This window comes from Sphaerodactylus townsendi, linkage group LG11 (genome assembly GCF_021028975.2).
Source record: "Sphaerodactylus townsendi isolate TG3544 linkage group LG11, MPM_Stown_v2.3, whole genome shotgun sequence".
NCBI classification, from domain to species: domain Eukaryota; kingdom Metazoa; phylum Chordata; class Lepidosauria; order Squamata; family Sphaerodactylidae; genus Sphaerodactylus; species Sphaerodactylus townsendi.
The window spans coordinates 7,105,589-7,126,156 of NC_059435.1; the positions used below are offsets into that span (position 1 = coordinate 7,105,589).

At 47.8% G+C, this 20,568-nt stretch overlaps 1 protein-coding gene and 1 long non-coding RNA gene across 3 annotated transcripts in view; one reads left to right on the forward strand and one right to left on the reverse strand.

The window, feature by feature from the left end:
* The window catches only part of SLC9A3 (solute carrier family 9 member A3), a 77,428-nt gene that overhangs the window by 12,776 nt on the left and 44,084 nt on the right, over nucleotides 1–20,568 (reverse strand). The window contains exons 5-10 of the mRNA XM_048511875.1: nucleotides 15,501–15,678; nucleotides 13,837–14,057; nucleotides 10,341–10,543; nucleotides 5,846–5,935; nucleotides 3,824–3,894; nucleotides 762–888 (exon numbers count right to left, since the gene is read on the reverse strand). Coding sequence (XP_048367832.1) covers nucleotides 762–888; nucleotides 3,824–3,894; nucleotides 5,846–5,935; nucleotides 10,341–10,543; nucleotides 13,837–14,057; nucleotides 15,501–15,678 — 890 coding nt within the window. The remainder of the gene's footprint in view (nucleotides 1–761; nucleotides 889–3,823; nucleotides 3,895–5,845; nucleotides 5,936–10,340; nucleotides 10,544–13,836; nucleotides 14,058–15,500; nucleotides 15,679–20,568) is intronic.
* On the forward strand, nucleotides 10,391–15,943 carry LOC125441346. Of its 2 annotated transcripts, none has more exons than XR_007245827.1 (4): nucleotides 10,391–10,527; nucleotides 13,537–13,633; nucleotides 14,962–15,180; nucleotides 15,296–15,943. It is a non-coding gene; the product is annotated as an uncharacterized LOC125441346 (long non-coding RNA). The 2 variants fall into 2 exon arrangements; XR_007245826.1 differs by having other exon boundaries at nucleotides 13,537–13,618.

The window sequence follows — 20,568 nt, forward strand, 5'->3', positions numbered from 1 at the left end:
AATGTGTGCTGTTAATTTGAAAGAATCAGTTGGTGGCAGAAATACTGAACCCTTGTTTGGTAAGGGAGAAACGGGTCAGAGTTAAAGACCTCAAGCTGGAAAATACAGGGGCAGCCAAACCACCTCTGAGCATCTCTTGCTTTGCAAACCCTCAACTTGGGGTGGCCAACTATGGTGCTCCAGATGTTCATGGACTACAATTCCCATCAGCCCCTGCCAGCACGACCAAATTTCTACTGAAGCCATGCTGGCAGTGGGCCATGTTTTGTAGTCCATGAACATCTGGAGCACCATAGTCGGCCACCCCTGATCTAGATAGTCTATCAATTATAGTTCCCACTAGCTTAAGTGCTGGCAGGGGCTGGGATGAAATTAGCAATCCATGGTATCTGAGTATAAACCACCCCTGATCTAGATAGTCTATCAATTATAGTTCCCAATTAGCCATGCTGGCAGGGGCTGATGGGAATTGTAGTCCATGAACATCTGGAACACCATAGTCGGCCACCCCTGCATGGGGTAAGTCAGCTGTGACTTGATGGCAAAAACAAACAAAACAGGCAGCTGCTGAACTTCCTCACTGAAATCAATGGGATAAAAAGGGCGTAACTTAAAAAGGGCGGTAAAGGCAGGATATAGATTTCGTAAATAAAATAAATAACTGTGGTTAAACCAGGTCATGTTACTAACTTAACTGGCACATCACCGCAAATCTAAACAAAGCAGTATCGAGTTTTGTTTTGAATTATTTTTAGCATTACCTCAGCCACGTAACTAATGGCATCTTTCAAGTTCAGCTCCTGGAAAACTTTAAAAATCTGATCTTTTTTCTGAGCAGACTGCCTCATCAGTACTTTGCTAATGTATTTCCTGTCAAGGTTGGTCCATCTGATGATTTGAACAAACAAAATTTATAGCAGTTAGTAAACACAGAAATGTAGAGTTGGAAGGGACCTCCAAGGTCAACTAGTCCAGCCCCCTGCGTGACGCAGGAAATTCACAAGTACCTCCCCTCCATACCCCGATGACCTCCGCTCTATGCCCAGAGGCACATAGATAAAAGGACACGTGTAGTATTATTTAGGTAACCAAAGCTGTTAATTTTTAACACTTGCTGATCAATTTTATTATAATGATTTTAAATCGGCCGATAAAAATGTAGTTAACAGAACAACACATAAAAGAAAATAAATACATATAGTGAAAATTCATGCCGTCATTAATCTTAAGTTCCATGATACTTGCATAGTTATTCAGATTTAACCAAATGATTACTTATTGACAGGGACGTAGGTATAGATTTTTTATGGGGGGGGTTGGGGGCGGGGCCACACCCCCACCCGCCCCTAGGGCATGGCCATGCCTCCCCAAGCCCCGCCCCCGGCCTAGCACTAATAAAAGCAGCTCTCTGAGGCCGGGGACGGCAGACTCCCCTGCCCTGCCCTGCCCTCCCCCCCACCAGCTGGGCTCCCAGTTGGCAGCTGGAAGTTCCTTCTGCCCTCCCCTCTGGGCAGAGGCATAGAGGGAAAATGGAGCCCAGTGCAAAATCTGAGTTTTGCCGGGGGGGCGGGCAGCCACTGTGATGCTGGAATCCACCCCCAAACAACATCACTTTCAAAGGTGTCTAAACTAGAGAGCCCAAATTCTCCTTTTAAATCCACCTTAAAGGGAAAATCTGGGGTCCCCAATTAAACAACATTGAAAGTGATGCTGTTTTGGGGTGGATTATCCCCCACCCTGAAACGGTATCACTTTCAATGTGGTGTAGTGGTTAAGAGCAGATGCATTCTAATCTGGAGGAACCAGGTTTGATTCCCTGCTCTGCCACTTGAGCTGTGAAGGTTTATCTGGGGAATTCAGATTAGCCTGTGCACTCCCACACACGCCAGCTGGGTGGCCTTGTACTAGTCACAGCTTTTCGGAGCTCTCTCAGCCCACCCACCTCACAGGGTGTTTGTTGTGAGGGGGGAAGGCAAGGAGATTGTAAGCTCCTTTGAGTCTCCTACAAGAGAGAAAGGGGGGATATAAATCCAAACTCTTCTTATTCTTCTAAACTGAGGACCTCAGATTCTCCCTTTAAATCCATGCCGAAGGGGGTGGATTTAAAAGGAGAATCTGGGGGAATTTGGGGGGTGCCTGCTGTCAGGGTGCAATTGTTAAGCTAGAAGCACCAAACTTTCAGTGTATCTTTAGGAGACTTTCCTAATGATGCCACCCAGGTTTGGTGAAGTTTGGTTCAGGTGGTCCAAAGTTATGGAACCTCAAAGGTGTAGCCCCCATCTCCTATTAGCTCCCACTGGAAACAATGGGGGATGGGGGCACTTTGGACCCCCTGAGCCAAACCTCACCAAACCTGGGTAGTATCATCAGAAGAGTCCCCCAAACAATCCCTGACAGTTTGGTGCTGCTAGCATAAACAATGCGCCCCTTGCAGGCCAAAAACCAAAAAACACTAACAATGTTTTTAAAACCCACAAACGAGGGGGCATGAATGAGGGGGGCATGAATGAGGGGGTTGAACCCGAGAACCCCCCTTACCCACGTCCTTGCTTATTGAACAGGTCAAAGCAGAGAGGGACAAATCAAATTGGTCAGATCTAACCAGAAAATTGGATAAGACTGGTGAATTTTGTTTTTAAAATTAATACAAAAATGAATGATTCACAGACTCATAATCATGAAATAAGTTGCAGTGTTGTGAAGGAGAAGGTGATTGGAAGCTGCTTTGAGACTCCTTTCGGTAGAGAAAATCAGGGTATAATAAACCAACTCCTCTTTTTATAGTAATTTTTTTAAAAAAATTCTGAATTTCGGCATGTACTGCTGTCCAGTCTTTTTTGTCTTTTTGTACATCCTCCACATATGATAAAGACCTCTTTAAATGTCCAACATTTCTTTTAATAGTTCTTGTCCATCTTCTTGATATCCTTCAGAGTAATACACAAATATCTTATACCAGTTTTCTCTTAGCATTTGGGTGTAAATTTTGTATCTTTTATTCATAAAGTTTCCCATTGTTGGAGAGGTATTTTGTCTGCAAAATTTTACATCCATCTAACCAGACACGTTTTAACTTGTTCTGTTTCTGTGTCAAACTGAAGTACCGTATATGCTCATGTATAAGCCCTCAAAATTTACCTTTCCTAGATGAGTGAAAATGCAAACGCCGGTGTTTACCGATAATCGAAAAAGAATGAAATACGCAAAGTTCTGAATTGTGTCTAGCAGGCACAGCCAATGCAGACTTCAAAAGAACGGGAAGGATGCCCACAGTTCTAGACCTTGATTGGAAGGGGGCAATGCCTATTTTGCCAACTTGGAGCATTCTGATGACTGTGATCAGCCTTACTGCTCTTCTGGCTACCCTTTTCCATTCACTTCCAACTGTTCCACAGCATTAAGATAACCCCAGTGGTGGGATCCAAAATTTTTAGTATCAGGTTCCCATGGTGGTGGGATTCAAACTGTGGCGTAGCGCCAATGGAGCTGGGCGGGGCGGGACGGGGGCGGGACGGTGCATTCCGGGGGTGGGGCATTCCTGGGCGGGGCTGTGGCAAGGAAGCAGCCGCTGCGCCGGTCCTTGGGTGGGAAACAAATGCACGCAGGCACAGGTTGCCACGCACGCCGGTGCACCTCCTGCTAGACTTCTTCAAGTTCTGCGTGCTACTGCTGAGAGGAGGGACGTAACTAAGGCAAAAATCACGTGGCAAAATCGCCACTTAGTAACCCCCTCTCGGCACACACAAATAATTAGTAACCTACTCTCGGGAACCTGTGAGAACCTGCTGGATCCCACCTCAGGATAACCCCCAACCCCACTTACTTCTCTCTCAGGTAATTGTTTCCTATTTGACCAGATATGTCTTCAATCGCTGATAGGATGTGGTCAAAGGCCTATGGGAACAAAAGAACATAAAAGTCAACATTGTCTGGGTAATTGGAGGTGTTGCCCTAGATTAAGCAGGCAGGGGCTGTGTATGAACAGTGTACACCCCTTCGGGATAAAGAAACCAGCATGATGAGTCTCTTTTGGTTTCTACAGGGGAACTGAATCCAGCCTCATAGACTTCCAGGGAACATGATGATTCGGCTGGTCTGAGCTTGCAGAAACCCCTGCTCCACTCGACTGGAAGAAGTGTTTGCTGGCATCAGAGCAGAGTGGGCCTGACTCTTCATAGTTGACAGATGAACTAGCTTATCTTACATCAGCCAGTTCTGAAAACATCCAGGATCAGAAAGTGTGAGCTGCCGCTGGCTTCAGAATCTGCCTCTCCATTCTTCCCCTATCCCCCCTTTTCTCAGTCTCACTTTCAAGCTTTCTTTTTTCTTCTATCTGCAACAGAAGACTTCTAAGGCACTAGAGGAATATAGAAACCATATTTTATCCTCCTTTAGTATAACTCACAATTAGTACAGATTCATCTATTGCGTGTTTGTATACTCATTACCTTTCCCCCTGTATCAATTTTTTCTTTTGCGAAAAAAAATAACAAATTCTATTTTAAAAAATGAATCCAGCTTTACAACCTGGAACCTTGCTCCCTCCAAGTAAGGAGGAGGAGGAGGAGGAGGAGGAGGAAGGGGGAAGGGAGAAGAGGAAGGAGGAGGAGGAGGAGGAGGAGGAGGAAGGGGGAAGGGGGAAAGGGGGAAGGGGGAAGGGGAAGAAGAAGGAGGAGGAGGAGGAGGAAGGGGAAGGGGGAAGAAGGAGGAGGAAGAGGAAGAGGAGGAGGAGGAGGAAGGAGAAAGGGGAAAGAAGAAGCAGAAGCAGCAGAAGAAGCAGAAGAAGCAGGAGAAGAAAAAGAAGAAGAAGCAGGAGAAGAAGAAGAAGAGTTGGATTTATATCCCCCCTTTTTGTCCTGAATGCTAGATTAAACAGAGCGGGGAATCAAACCCGGTTCCTCCAGATTAGTGTGCACCTGCTCTTAACCACTACACCACTGCTGGGTCAAGAGGATGCCTCACAGGTCTGCAATGTAACCAGCGCTTCCCCTGTGATGTTCACTCCCTTAGTGGTACCCAGCTTTGGTGGTATACTGCTCTGAGGGGGGAGATGGTGGGGAGAGCAGGCAGAGACCTTCAGATGGGTATAAATTAGGGAGAAAACCTCTGGGGGTTGCATTTGCCTCTGGGACTTTCAGGGGCTACGATGAGGCGGGTGGTTCAGCAGTAGAGCACCTGCTTGGCGTGCAGAAGGTCCCAGGTTCAACTCCCGGCACCTCCTGTTTAAAGGACCAGGCAGGAGATGATGTGAAAGGCCTTTGCCAGAGACCCAAAGAATTGCTGCCAGTTTTAAGCAGCCAGTACTGATCTTGATGAACCAAAAATGTGATTCAGGATAAAACAGCTTCCTTTCCTCTAAAGCTGTGGTGGCGAAGCGATGGCACTCCAGATGTTCATGAACTACAATTCCCATCAGCCCCTGCCAGCATGGCCAATTGGCCATGCTGGCAGGGGCTGATGGGAATTGTAGTTCATGAACATCTGGAGTGCCATCGCTTCGCCATCACTGAAATAGGCCCACCATTTGTGTGGAGGAGCCAATCATTCAACACATGCTGGCAGGGGCTGGGGCTGATGGGAATTGTAGTCCATAACATCTGGAGTGCCAAAGGTTCGCCACCACAGCTCTAGAGAAAAGGGCAGCTTTGGAGGGTGGGCTCTATGGCATTAGATCCAGCTGACTTCCCTTCCCTCCCCTCCCCAAACTCTGCCCTCCCCAGGCTTGACTCCTGTATCCCCAAGAATATCCCAACCCAAAGTTGGCAACCCTAATTGCTTGGCATGTGACCTCTCCTCTCTCCAACCACCCCCCTCCCCCGGTCACCCCCTGCCTAGCGTGGCTTACCCTGCTCTGGAGTTTCTCGTTCAGTTTGGGTTCTCTGTGCTCGCTTTTCTTCACCTTCAACCACTGCACCAAAGGCTTTATGGTTAAACCCTGTGGGGGGGAAACAAATGCATCATTCTGAGTTTAACTGAAAGAGAATAAAAAAAGGACGCTGCCCACTAATTCTGATCATGGATGTGTTACAGCAAGGTCAAAGGTGGCTGTGCACACGCCCCTCAAGGGCAAGTTGCACATGTGTGCATGCCTCTCAAACTCTGAAGACAAAAGAAAGATCAAGTTTACATCTCCTGTTCACACCAGTGGCGTAGCGCTAACAGGATAAGGGGGGGACGTCCCAGGTGAAGCAGCAATGGGGGCGTGGTCGGGCCATGGAGGGGGTGTGGTGGGGGCTGCTGCGGCAGAGGCGCAGGGCACGCCCCCGGTGCAGTTTCCCCTCGCTCCACCCCTGCTTCACACAAAGAGGGCTGTGGAGGTGGGGATGTATTCAATACATACAGCAGGGGAGCCAAGTCAGAAGGTGGTTGTGGATAGTTCTGTCAAGTCACAACCAATTTATGTTGCCTCTGCGGGATTTTCAAGGCAAGAGATGTTCAGAGCTGGTTTCCATTGCCTGCCTCTGTATCATGACTCTGGACTTCCTTGGTGGTCTACCATCCAAGTACTAACCATGGCCAACTTTGCATAGCTTCTGAGATCTAACCAGACCTGGACAATCTGGGCCATCCAGGTCAGGGCAAACAGTGGCCAGTTAGATCAATCCACTCTGCAGAAATCTGGGGGGCACTCACAACTTGCCCAACCCAACTGAGCTGGTTGCATTTGTTCACACTATACAACCATCTCCTGTTATGGCTCCCAATCTTGATCCTCTTTGATCTGAGATTGCAAATGCCTTAACAGACCAGGTGCTCGGGAGCAAAAGCCGCAGAAGGCCATTGCGTTCACATCCTGCATGTGAGCTCCCAAAGGCACCTGGTGGGCCACTGCGAGTAGCAGAGAGCTGGACTAGATGGACTCTGGTCTGATCCAGCTGGGTTGTTCTTATGTTCTTATGTTCAACTCCCCAAAACCCCACGAACTCAGCAATGGTGCTGGCAACGTGCACCAGTTCCCCTCAACCAGTGCCAGAAGGAGAGGAGAGTTTGGATTGATGCCCCGATTTTTTCTCCTGTAAGAAATATCAAGGCATCTCACAAACTCCTTCCCTTCCTCTCCCCACAACAGACACCTTGTGAAGTATGTGGGGCTGAGAGACTTCAGAGAGAAGTGTGAGTAGCCCAAGGTTCATCCAGCAGGCTTCATGTGGAAGAGTGGGAAAACAAATCCAGTTCATCCAGATTAGTGACTGGCGCTCATGTGGAGGAGCAGGGAATCAAACCCGGTTCTCCAGATTAGAATACACCACTCCTAACCACTATACCATGCTGGCTCTCCAGACAATAATGATCCTTAATAACCACAGAACCTAACACAAAGCATCCTGCTCTCATGTCTCCTGAAGGTGAATTTTACACTTTACTCCATTATCAAATCTGGCATCTGCTAGAACAGTGTTTCCCAACCTTTTTGATGTCAGGGCACCCTTGACCTCACTCTTCATATCTCCCGGTACCCCTGCCGCCACCCTCCACCTTCCCCTCCCATTGCCCCTGCTTGCCACACACCCCACCTTCCCCTCCCAGGGTGAAGGGAAGCACTGGGGGTGGGGGTGGCTGCTGACCTTGTGGCAGGCCCTGCCCCATGGGCCAGCTCCATGTCCTTGCTGGCCCCGGTGGGAGACACCACAAAAATGAGGGGGGGGGGGGCGGTAGTGTTGCCACGGTACCCCTGGGACATGCTCATGGCACCCCAGGGTACCAGGGAACCCTGGTTGAGAATGGCTGTGCTAGAACTTACGTCCACAAGCGAAGGCCATGACATTCGGGTACTATATTCATTTAATTCATTCACTGATCTAGACAGCTGGTGTGCTGCCTCTCCAGACTTGCGTGAGGCAGCTCAATGAGGTGCAAACTTACAAAATATTACTTTCAAATTTCACAGCTGCTCAGCAGACGCCGTGACGTTAAAATCCCAACTAATGATTTTGACTTCTCAGCAACTGCAGAACTTTGGACCGCCTTTGTCTTTATAAAGATTGCCACAGGAAAATCACGACTGTTCTCTCAGACTACCCAGGCTATTAAGCCAGAATGAGGTGATATAAAGCTATCCTTCCCGCTCTTATTTATTAGTGGCGTAAAGATTTTTCAATGGAAAACAGTATTTGCTTTCTGCAAGAGGACATGCCCGGGCTTTATGGCTTCTCATGAAATATTAACTTTAAATCTATTAACGCACTGAGGTTTGCTGTGGAAGGCCAGTTCCCCACCCAATGCAAAGAGTGCATTTTCTCTTGTGTGAGTTTACCAAGTGAAAACATGACACAGGGTCTTCATGTTACTAAAATTATAAAGATAATTACACTCTTTGCTCATTGACATAGCCTGAGTTTAGGATCTGCTTTCAATTTGAGACCTCTTCAGGCTTTACTACTACTACTACTACTACTACTACTACTACTACTACTACTACTACTACTACTACTACTACTACTAATAATAATAATAATAATAATAATAATAATAATAATAATAATAATAATAATACAGGAGCAGCAGTGGCGTAGGAGGTTAAGAGCTCGTGTATCTAATCTGGAGGAACCGGGTTTGATTCCCAGCTCTGCCGCCTGAGCTGTGGAGGCTTATTTGGGGAATTCAGATTAGCCTGTACACTCCCACACACGCCAGCTGGGTGACCTTGGGCTAGTCACAGCTCTTCGGAGCTCTCTCAGCCCCACCTACCTTACAGGGTGTTTGTTGTGAGGGGGGAAGGGCAAGGAGATTGTAAGCCCCTTTGAGTCTCCTGCAGGAGAGAAAGGGGGGATATAAATCCAAACTCCTCCTCCTCCTCCTCCTCCTCCTCCTCCACTACTACTACTACTACTACTACTACTACTACTACTACTACTACTACTAATAATAATAATAATAATAATAATTTTGCATACCGCCCACCCCCGGTTTACATCATATGGGTAGAGCACAAATTAAAACATCAATAATTTACAATAGACACTTACGACTCTATTAAGATTAAAACAACTAAAAATCCCCATAAAACACAACGTACTAAGATACAGTGCCTTGCGTCCAGTCATTAACCCCTCCCCACAGAGGGGGCGGTATGTCCCTCAGTTATGGGACCACCAAAAGGGGAACCACCGAAGGGCGACTGAACCTAGACTCACACTCCCAGTGTACAAAGTTATGTCTGACCAGGAGTTCGCTCAAAGGATAAACAGTGGATTTAAATAGACCCCAATCCAATGAGCTGCACCTGCATAGCTGCGCATGTGCGGCACCCAAAAGGAAAGGAAAATAGACCTCCTGGCAACAGCCGGGCAATAATGAATGTGTTGCTGCAGATTGGTCATATTGGCTGCCAGGGGAGAAAAATGTGCCTGGGGGGCTCTGTAGCATGTGGGGGGCACTCAGAGAATCTGCCCACAACCCGCTGGGGGACCTGCACAGAATGGCGGGCAGATTCTCCCTCATGGTGGATGGTGTGGAACTTAAAAGTGAACGGGTGGAAGGCACGGAAACAAAGAATCTCCTGCCTGCTGTGTTCGCATGGGAGTGCCTCCAACCTGGGATCGTGCAAAAGGATTGCTGGTTTAGCGATCTTTGAAAATCCCGGGTTGAGGGGAATAGAACAGGCCAAACTTGTTTTGGGAACGGGACCTGTGTGAAGGTCCGTCCCCCTCAAACAGTTTATATCATGTCCTACACCCGTTATATTTGACCTGTGCAAAATCCACCACTGTGGCACACCAGCTAGACCAGGGGTGGGCAATTATTTTTTCCATGGGGCTGCATAAGAAACAGAAAATATGGTGGAGGGCCGGGCCAAAAGGCTGAACTCAATTCTGCACAATAGAGGCTGATAAGTGACAGACAGGTGCACAGATCAACTTGGAATCAGTGGCAACAGTTCTGCATACAACACTATTTGGCACAAAGAATCACAGGCTTAACCTACCTGCATAGTTGTCCACTGTGACAATCAAGCAAGTGGGGAGACTTAAGTCCCTTGACCTACTTATTTCATCGACTGGTGCTTTTGAAAGCCCCGCAGAAGCCGGTTGCCTTGGTTGCCGGCTTCTGCAGGGCTTTCAAAGGCGCCTCGCTCCCCAGCAAGGCAGGGGGGCCAGTCAGGGTCATCCGGCGGGCCGGATGTGGCCCGCGGGCCGTATAATGCCCAGGTCTGAGCTAGACGAAATGGTGCTTTCTCCCTGGGAAGAGAAAGGCAAGCAAGGCAAGGCAGGGCAGCGCAAGGGTGTGGCTGAGTCAGAAACTGACTTCCTCTCCTTGTAAGTTCAAGGAAGCACAGTCTGACCAGGTCCTTTGTCTTCCTAAGCACAAGAAGGGGGGAAAAAACCAGAGTGATTAATTACCTGAAATATCACTGTAAAAAACACAACAATGATGGTTGTGCTGACAAACAGGTCTTTATCTTTCACTTTATTTTTATCCAAAAGCACAACTAAAGCAAACGCCACCGCTCCACGGAGGCCGCCATATGACATCACCACTTGGTCGATGATCCCGAGCGGGACGATGCGGTAATAGTTCAGCATCCAGGTTTGTAGGACGACACCTGTGGAAAACAGACATCATAGCGTAACGAGAGCCCGAGCAATCACATTCCTGTGGGAATTAAGGAACATACGACCCCCAGAGACATCACCTAGCAAAAGGGCTGTTAAAACCAAATGCTTCTTTCCTAGAACAGCAACTCCACATTATCACAATGACTGATACAAGCCAATCCTTGTCATGGTTTGATCGGGTGCATCTTTGGCCGCTTTTGACGTATCTGTTAAGTCCAGTTAAGGCTGGATAAACAGCAGGGGCGTAACAAGGCAAACTATAGCCCTGGGCAAAACCTGAGTTGGATGCTGCCGCCCCACCCCCCCCATGGGCGGCCACTCTACCACGACCAATTTTTTTTTGCACCAGGACATTGGTGCGTGCAGGGGGTGCATTTTTAGACATATGAGCACCAAAATTTCAGTGTATCATCAAGAGACTGCCCTAATGATACCCCCCACGTTTGGTGCAGTTTGGTTCAGGGGGGTCAAAGTTATGGACCCTCAAAACTGTAGCCCCCATCTCCTATTAGCTCCCATTGGAAACAATGGGGGATAGGGGCACCCCCGTTGGGAGTCCATAATTCTGGACTCCCTGAACCAAACCTCACCAAACCTGGGGGGGTAGCATAAGGACAGTCTCCTGATGATACGCTGAAACGTTGGTGCCACTAGCCTAAAAACTGCGCCCCCTGCAGGCCAAAAATGGAAAACCACTAAAAATACCTAAAAACGAACCCTGCCTTTTGATGCCCCCCACAAGGTGGTGCCCTGGGCAGCTGCCCACCTTGCCCAATGGGCATTACGCCCCTGATAAACAGCGTTGTGTGCCTCCGAAGCAGTGGCACACGCAGGTCTCCAGGGCTGGATTCAGTCATAATGGCAGAATTGAACAAGGAAACAGTGAAATTCCTTTTTATTCTTAACCTTGCTGGAGCTTTATTGCTTTGTTCTGGCATTAACAGGTATACCCCACAAAAGTAAAACAGGTGCTCTGAAATGTCTTAGACATTGACTAAATACTAGCACATTTGCCTCAATTAGTAGTAAACTGTAATGAAGGCATTAACAACCTTCCACAACTAAACAGCTAGACGACATGAACCTTCAGTGCAAGAGACTGATGAAGAGCCAGTATACGGAGCCTATGTGCCCATCTGTATAACCAAAAACAATGCAAATTAAATTACTGATAACTGGCATGTTGATTAATAATGCCTACTTTTTGCACCCCAAACATGGTTGATGCAAGTTTTTTTTTCAGGAAATGGCATATAAGAAATCTTGTATTACATGTAGGAGTGTCCTGTGTAACTTTTAATCCAGTGGCATAAATTGGCACACAGTTTGCATGGAGATTACTGGCAGGCAGCTGTTTACATCTATCATTTCCTTTTCTGTAAAGCGTCTTTAAGAAAGTCTTCAGTCCGATAAAAATCTTTTTGTGCCATTCCCTTCACAATACTGTTTAATCTAGCATTCTTCTTAACCATCTAATAGGCTTAATCTAAAAAACACTCTATTCTTTTATAAAAGAGTTGCATTTGCCTCTGTGTTGTATTTGGCTCTGGTGCCATTTATGTACGTCATTTACAGTTGCATTTGCCTCTGTGTTGTATTTGGCTCTGGAGCCGTTTGTTTACGTCATTTACAGTCCGCCTTTCTCACTGGGATTCGGGTCAAATTACACAACATGAGTCCAATAGGAATGCTCAAGACCCAGCCTTTGATGTAGTCTTAATTAGGTATTTTCATGAGGACCACAAAGATTTTACTTCTAACTAGTTATCAGGAATTAGCGGGGGTGGAAAGCGCTGACTTATGGCAAAACCACAAAGCTTTCAAGGCAAGAGACAATTGGAGGCGGTTTGCCATCGTCTGCCTCTGCGTAGCAACCCTGGACTTCTTTGGTTGTCTCTCATCCAAGTATGAACCAGGACCGGTCCTACTTAGCTTCCCTGGCCTGATGAGACTGAGTTATTCTGGGCCATCTTGGTTACCTTAGACCAGGGGTGTCCAACTGTGGGGCTTCAGATGTTTATGGACTACAATTCCCATCAGCCCCTGCTGGCATGGCCAATTGGCCATGTCAGCAGGGATTGATGGGAATTGTAGTCCATAAACATCTGAAGGCCCACAGTTGGACATCCCTGCCTTGGACTAACTGTGACTAGCTTTACCTCTCTGTCAGGCTGAGCCACAAAACAATTATATGAGATGACAAGAATGGGGTGTTCCCGGAATTTCACCTGGAAGAAAACAGCAACTTCTTTGGACCAGAAAGCACAGCTACGACTGGGTAAGGGTGGGGCAGCTGCCTGAGGCCCATGGATGCTCAAAAGGCCCATAAAGCCAACCACAGTCCAGTCACAATACCTATTTCATTTTCCTGCTGTAATTTTGGCCTAGTCACAGTTATCTCTGAACTCTCTCATCCCCACATACCTCACAAGGGTTCTGGGAAAGGAGTTTGTAAGTCACTTTGAGATTCCTGACGGTTGAGAAAAGCAGGATATAAATCCAAACTCCTCCTCCTCCTCATTATTATTATTGTTGTTCTTGTTGTTGTTGTCGTCGAAGGCTTTCATGGCCAGAATAACTGGGGTGCTGTGTGGTTTCCGGGCTGTATGGCCGTGTTCTAGCAACATTCTCTCCTGACGTTTCGCCTGCATCTGTGGCTGGCATCTTCAGAGGATCATCTTCAGAGGCATCTTCAGAGATGTTTCACCTGCATCTGTGGCTGGCATCTTCAGATCCTCTGAAGATGCCAGCCACAGATGCAGGCGAAACGTCAGGAGAGAATGCTGCTAGAACACGGCCATACAGCCTGGAAACCACACAGCACCCAAATTATGATGGTGATGATGATGATGATGTTCTCTTGCCTTCCAAACTTGACAGCAGTGTGGTATAGTGGTTAAAGGGTAAGATCTGGGACAGTCAGTTTTGGATCTCAGCTCTGTTACAGAAGCTCATGTTCTCAGCCTAAACTATTTCATAGGCTTGTGATGAGGATAAAATGGAAGAAAGGAGGAGAGGAGGACGCTGTCAGCTGCTATCGGGTCCTCATTGGGTAGAAAGGTGTGAGTATAAATGAAGTAAGTAAGTAAATCAATTAATCACTGGACCTCCCGTGCCTGAAGCTAATTCTAGTCATCATAAATATAAGAGGAAAACCAGGGTCTGAGAAAACATACTGGAGATTCTTGCTTCCCGCCCCTCCCCAATAAGCAAAGGCAGCATTTCCAATGTCCCAATCAATTAGCAACCTCATCCAGAGCAAGAGAACACATTTTCTTACCAATGGCCCTGTAGACAGAGATGAAGACCAACGTTAAGAGAATGAAAGCAGTGTTCCAAGTCCAGATTTGAGGATCCACAGCTGAAATTCCCAGGAACATGAAAATAATAGTCTCTGCACCACTAGCCAGCATCTTCATGGTGTACCTCACAGTCGTGGTAGACTGCTCAGCGATATTCGCCTTGACGTATTTCTGACAGCAGATACCACAGAACGTTATACTGGAAGGGGGAAAATGAAAGACATTTTTAACAGTCCTTGCAGATACCACAGAAAGTTACAATACAGGTCCCCCAACATGGTACCCCTGAGCACCAAGGCACCCACTAACACCTTTTCTGGTGCCCACCAAGAACTTTTAGAAACTGGGCGGGGCCTGGTTGGGCTTTTGCCCAGGAAGGCTTAAGAACATTAGAACATAAGAACATAAGAACACGCCAGCTGGATCAGACCAGAGTCCATCTAGTCCAGCTCTCTGCTACTCGCAGTCGCCCACCAGGTGCCTTTGGGAGCTCACATGCAGGATGTGAAAGCAATGGCCTTCTGCGGCTGCTGCTGCTCCTGAGCACCTGGTCTGCTAAGGCATTTGCAATCTGAGATCAAGGAGGATCAAGATTGGTAGCCATAAATCGACTTCTCCTCCATAAATCTGTCCAAGCCCCTTTTAAAGCTATCCAGGTGAGTGGCCATCACCACCTCCTGTGGCAGCATATTCCAAACACCAATCACATGTTGCGTGAAGAAGTGTTTCCTTGTATTAGTCCTAATTCTTCCCCCCAGCATTTTCAATGTATGCCCCCTGGTTCTAGTATTGTGAGAAAGAGAGAAAAAAATTCTCTCTGTCAACATTTTCTACCCCATGCATAATTTTATAGACTTCAATTCATGTTCTGACATGAAGCATATCATAAGGCACACCACACAGTTCTTCAGTTCTCTTCACTTTCTAGCAAGTCTAATGGCTGTTAGGATATCCTACCTGTTAACAGCCTTTTCTTCTTTGCCCAGTTCACATATTTTCTCAACCCTTTTAGATTGCCATTTTTAAAGGTTTCTGGCAATACTTAAAAGCGTTAGGATTTTTATCTCACCTATAACTCTTGACTATCTTAATAAAACCCGCAGGTTGGATCCAACCAGTTTTTCCACCGGTGAAAAAGGCAGGAGGGAATTTTCTCGTTCACCATCAAAACAGTTATGCTGGGGATCATGAGATCCACACAAGGCAAAGGCCAGAGGTTGTAATGAGGACGGGAATCGAGTGAGACGGAACAAAAACGCTGGCTGGATCCATCTTGGTGTCTCCCCACCCATCAAAAGTATTAGCCAGCTTAGTATAATTAGGTAAGCCATCTCTGTATTTTTCCTGACTAGAGTTAAACTTTATATAATTACATTTCACTCTGTACTTCCTGCATTTCAAATGGCCCTTTGACCCTTGCTATTGTTTATTTTCCAGGTTTCCTTCAAAAAATAAAAGGTTTCAATTGTGAGGATCCGCCCACAGCAAAAAAGACATGGGGCTCTAATCCACAAAATCTTACAATGGATTAAAGTTTGCTATTCTTTAAGGCGTGGTGAGACTCCTGTTGAGTTCTGCCACAACAGACTAAGACGCTGCTCCTTTGAAACTAAGAAGACCCAGTTGATCGGCTCAGACTTACGCAAGGATGGCAGAAAGAGAAAGCAACTCAGCTGTCAGGTAAGAAAGGTAGGAGACCACAAACACAAATCCCGGCTCGATGATTCTGACGTGCTTGGTGAAATGAGTGATGAGTGAGAGCAAGAATGCAAAGACCACGCCGATTAAGGTGCCTCCCAGGCTCACCACGAAGAAAGACACTGCAGGGCGAGAAAAGGAAAAAGGGGGGGTTTGGAGCTTATGCACGCAACAACCTGAAGGCTTTACTTCCCTGCTGAACGGTGATGAGATGAAGCTGCGCGTTCACCTTGCTGCTATCCAAAAAGAACTAATCTGAGGTAAAGGAACTAGCGATCACTCCCCAAACAGACGATGGTTTTCAATTGTCCGCTGAAACACTGCAGAAGGTCCAACAACCACTGTGTCATCGGATTATCCAAAATAAAGAAAGAAATACTGCAGAAACAACAGTAATTGATTGATTGATTGATTGATTGATTGATTGTACTTGTATACCGCCCTCCCCTGGAGGGCTCAAGGCGGTGAACAACAAGTTAAACAGAATACACAGATAGAGCATAAGTAAAATCAGTAAATATCAGAATTCATTTATAAAATTATAGCTCTATACTCACTAAAACCAAACCCCATTAAAATGCAGAATCCAAATGCAACAGAAGGTGACCTACTATCAAATCCCCTAAAAGAGCGGGGGAGGGAGCAGCAGAGTCCACTGATGTTATGGGGGGGGCATCAGCGGCCGGCCTCCCCAAAGGCCCGGTGGAACAGCTCAGTCTTGCAGGCCCTGTGGAACTCATGAAGATCCCGCAGGGCCCGCACAGCTGGTGGAAGAGCGTTCCACCAGGCAGAGGCCAGAGCTGTAAAAGCTCTGGCCCGGGTGGAGGCCCGCCGCATCATTGAGGGGCCAGGGATCACCAGCAAATTGGCCTCTGCTGAGTGCAGAGGCCGATTAGGGACATATGGGGCAAGACGGTCCTTTTTGGTAGGGCTGACCAAAATATCACAAAACAAGGAGCAAGATTTCCAGTTCCCCACAGTTGTTTGTTTTGATTCATCAAAAAAAATATGGGGACCCGTAAAAAAACTCAAGAGAAAATTCCTTCATTGGTCCTGGTGTAGTCCTTTGGCTTGGGACGCCTCGAACTACCCTTCGCTACCCTTTCTTCTCACTGCCTTCTTGGTGTTCTACTTGCTCAGGACATTTGTTCCGATGTCCCCGTGGCAGCTTCGCCTTTGGCTGGGGTGATGGCACGCGTGCCCACAGAGAGGGCTCTGAGTGCCACCTCTGGCACGTGTGCCATAGGTTTGCCACCACTGCCTTAGAACAACCCTACAAGGTAGGCTCAGTTGAGAATGTGCAACGGGCTCAAGTTCACCCAGTTAGTTTCAACAGCAGATCGTGGATTCAAGGTCCCCTTCTGAAACTCTAACCAAATAAAACAATGCTGTTTTTCAATGTTGTTTAAAGGAAGTCTATGAGGTTTCCAAACACCCCCCCTCCCGCCCCTTCAAAATCCATTTGATTCCGGTGGGGGGGGGGGGGCAGGCGGGAGCATTGTCAGGGTACCCCTGGGACGTGCTCATGGTACCCCAGGGTACCACGGAACCCCGGTTGGGAATCACTGTACTAAACTATTGCACTGTTTGTTGTTGTAGGCTTTCATGACTGGAATCAACCTGCAGTTGTGGATTTTCTGGGCTGTGGGGCCGTGGTCTGGTAGTTTTTGCTCCTAACATTTTGCCCACATCTATGGGTGGCATCTTCAGAGGAATGTCCCAATAAGATGTGCCACAGAGAGAAACACATCTCACTGTAACATGCTGCTGAAGATGCCAGCCATAGATGTGGGCAAAATGTTAGGAGCAAAAACTACCAGACCACGGCCCCACAGCCCAAAAAAATCTACAACTGCAGGTTGATTCCAGTCATGAAAGCCTTCAACAACAAACAGTGCAATAGTTTAGTATATCAGTGTGGCTGCATCTGGGGATACTTAAATCTAGAGACTGGAGCAGTACACGGATAGGACAGATCGTTTGACACTGGGTATCTGAAAAAGAGACTGGGTATCTGAAAAAGTGCGAGAAAGAACAAACGTGCCCAAAGAAAAAGAGAAAGAAACCCGTCCGTGCATCTGAGTTCACAAAACCACCCTGGGAGAAAACGAGCCCCCCAAGCTGACCCGTGCATGGGTCAGCCCTGCTCTGCAACTACACACCGCTGCCTATTGCCCATTGGCAATGGAGAGCAAATATTTCCCCTTATCTTTTTTATGACAGCCCTAAAGGGCATAAAAAAGACCATAACGGGTCTGTTAAAATTCAAAATGTACCGGGCAGGAGTCGCTGCTCACACAGCCATGTGCAAAACAGCTCCGACCAAATCCTCTCCCAGAGATGGTGCTGGGAGACAGGACATCACGAAGGCACCTTCTGCTCCTTATCTCGCCCGGCCCTCCTTTGGTCATCACCTTCCTCTTCACCCGCCAAAGCAAGGTGGAGTCCAGGTGTGCCCAAACTGCGACCCAAAGCCCACTTATTTATTGCAAAGTGCCAACATGGCAATTTAACCTGAATACTGAGGTTTTAGTTTAGAAAAAACGGTTGGCTCCGAGGCATGCGTTACTTGGGAGTAAGCTTGGTGGTAGTCGGTGGCTTTGCTTTGAAGCAACCGTGCATCTCTTCCAATGGGTGAATCACGACCCTAGGAGGGTTTACTCAGAAGCAAGCCCCATTGCCAGCAACCGAGCTTACTCCCAGGTAAAGGATCGCGCTTTAGTTCTTCGCATGAAAATCAGTGGGGTTTAACAGCGCTTAACAGGGTTACCTACACCGCTTTCCCCAAAACGAGGTCTTAGGTTTAATGCTAACAATCAAGCCCAGCAGCCCAGGCCAGCCTAGAAGGGGGGGGGGGGGGGCTCTGTTTGCGCGTGCCCAATGAGAGGGCTCTGAGTGCCACCTCTGGTACCCGTGCCATAGGTTCGCCACCACTGATCTAGACTAATTATTTTATATATAAATCATGCCAGATCAGCACTGGCTCTTTTCCCTTTCAGCCTTTTTGGGCTGCTGCAGAGGAAGATGAAATGAAGCCAGGGAGCAAAATATCCTCAGCAGCCCAAGTTTCTTGCAGCAGCTTAATACTGAACTGTGGTAGAAACTCTCTCACCCCAAACAAATTAAAGAGAGGCAAATATATAAAGGTAAATAACAACCCACTAATTCCTGACCTGGATGCTCCAGGCTAGTCTGATCTTTGTCAGATCTCAGAGGCAGGGGCGTACCTAGGCAAACTGGCGCCCGGGGACAAAACCTGAGTTTGGCGCCCCCCCCCCACCGGGCATATGGAAGGGGTGTATTTTTAAAGCTAGTGACACCGAATTTTCAGGGTATCATCTGTTAACTATTCTTATGATACCACCCAAGTTTGGTGAAGTTATGTTCAGGGGGACCAAAGTTATGGTCCCTCAAATGGGTAGCCCCCATTTCAGGTTAGCTCCCATTGAAAACAATGGGGATGGGGGCACTTAACTTTGCTGCCCCTGAACCAAACATCAACAAATTTGGATGGTATCATCAGGACAGTATCTGGATGGTACCCTGACATTTTGGTGCCACTAGCCTTAAAAATGCGCCCCCTGCAGGCTGGAACGTGAAAAAACACTTAAAAATTTAAAAACACACAAACGACCCTGAAATGTTGGCGCCCCCCCACGTGACCAAATGGGGGGTGCCCGGGGACATAGGGTGCCCTTTGTCCCTAGCCAGGAACGCCACTGCTCAGAGGTTAAGGAGGGTCATACCTGGTTAGTACTTGCATAGGAGGCCGCCAAGAAAGGGCAGGGTTGCTACACAGAGGAGGGTCATAGCAGACCCCCTGACCATCTCTTGCCTTGAAAATGATATGGGTTCGTCATACGGTGGCTGCAATTTGACACCTCTTTCCACCACTGCCAAGACTCTGTTAAAGGGACAGGAGCAGCAGTGGCGTAGGAGGTTAAGAGCTCGTGTATCTAATCTGGAGGAAAAGGGTTTGATTCCCAGCTGCCCCCTGAGCTGTGGAGGCTTATCTGGGGAATCCAGATTAGCCTGGGCACTCCCACACACGCCAGCTGGGTGACCTTGGGCTAGTCACAGCTTCTCAGAGCTCTCTCAGCCCCACCTGCCTCACAGGGTGTTTGTTGTGAGGGGGGAAGGGCAAGGAGATTGTAAGCCCCTTTGAGTCTCCTGCAGGAGAGAAAGGGGGGATAAAAATCCAAACTCTTCATCTTCTTTCCTCCAGACCCGCTGGCCACTCTAAGCTGTGCCCAGTCTCTGTGTCTGAGAACACTTAAAGGTGTGAGTCCCTTCTCTCAACCAGGGCCCCTCCCCTTATAATTCACAATCAAGAGTGTAGATCAGTGTTTCCCAACGTTTTCGAGGTCAGGGTACCCTTGACCTCACTCTTCATATCTCACGGTACCCCTGCCGCCACCCTCCACCTTCCCCTCCCATTGCCCCTGCTTGCCACACCCCCCACCTTCTCCTCCCAGGGTGAAGGGTAGCACTGGGTGTGGGTGTGGCTGCTGACCTTGTGGCAGGCCCTGCCCCATGGGCCAGCTCCATGTCCTTGCTGGCGCCGGTGGGAGACACCACAAAAATGAGGGGGCGGGCGGTAGTGTTGCCGCGGTACCCCTGGGACATGCTCACGGCACCCCAGGGTACCACGGAACCCTGGTTGAGAATGGCTGGTGTAGATAATAGCACCATTTCAATTACTAGGAGCTGAATAATGGTTGCGAGGTGCATATGTGTGTCAGATATGTTATCTGTCGTCATGTTTCATGCCTCAGATGCATAGCGGCACCAGGAGAAGTGGGCAGAACAAACAGGCAGGCAGAGCAGTGAAGAAGAACAACGACCAGAAGAAGAATTTTGATTTATACCTTGCTAAAGGAGCAGCAGTGGCGTAGGAGGTTAAGAGCTCGTGTATCTAATCTGGAGGAACCGGGTTTGATTCCCAGCTCTGCCGCCTGAGCTGTGGAGGCTTATCTGGGGAATTCAGATTAGCCTGAGCACTCCCACACATG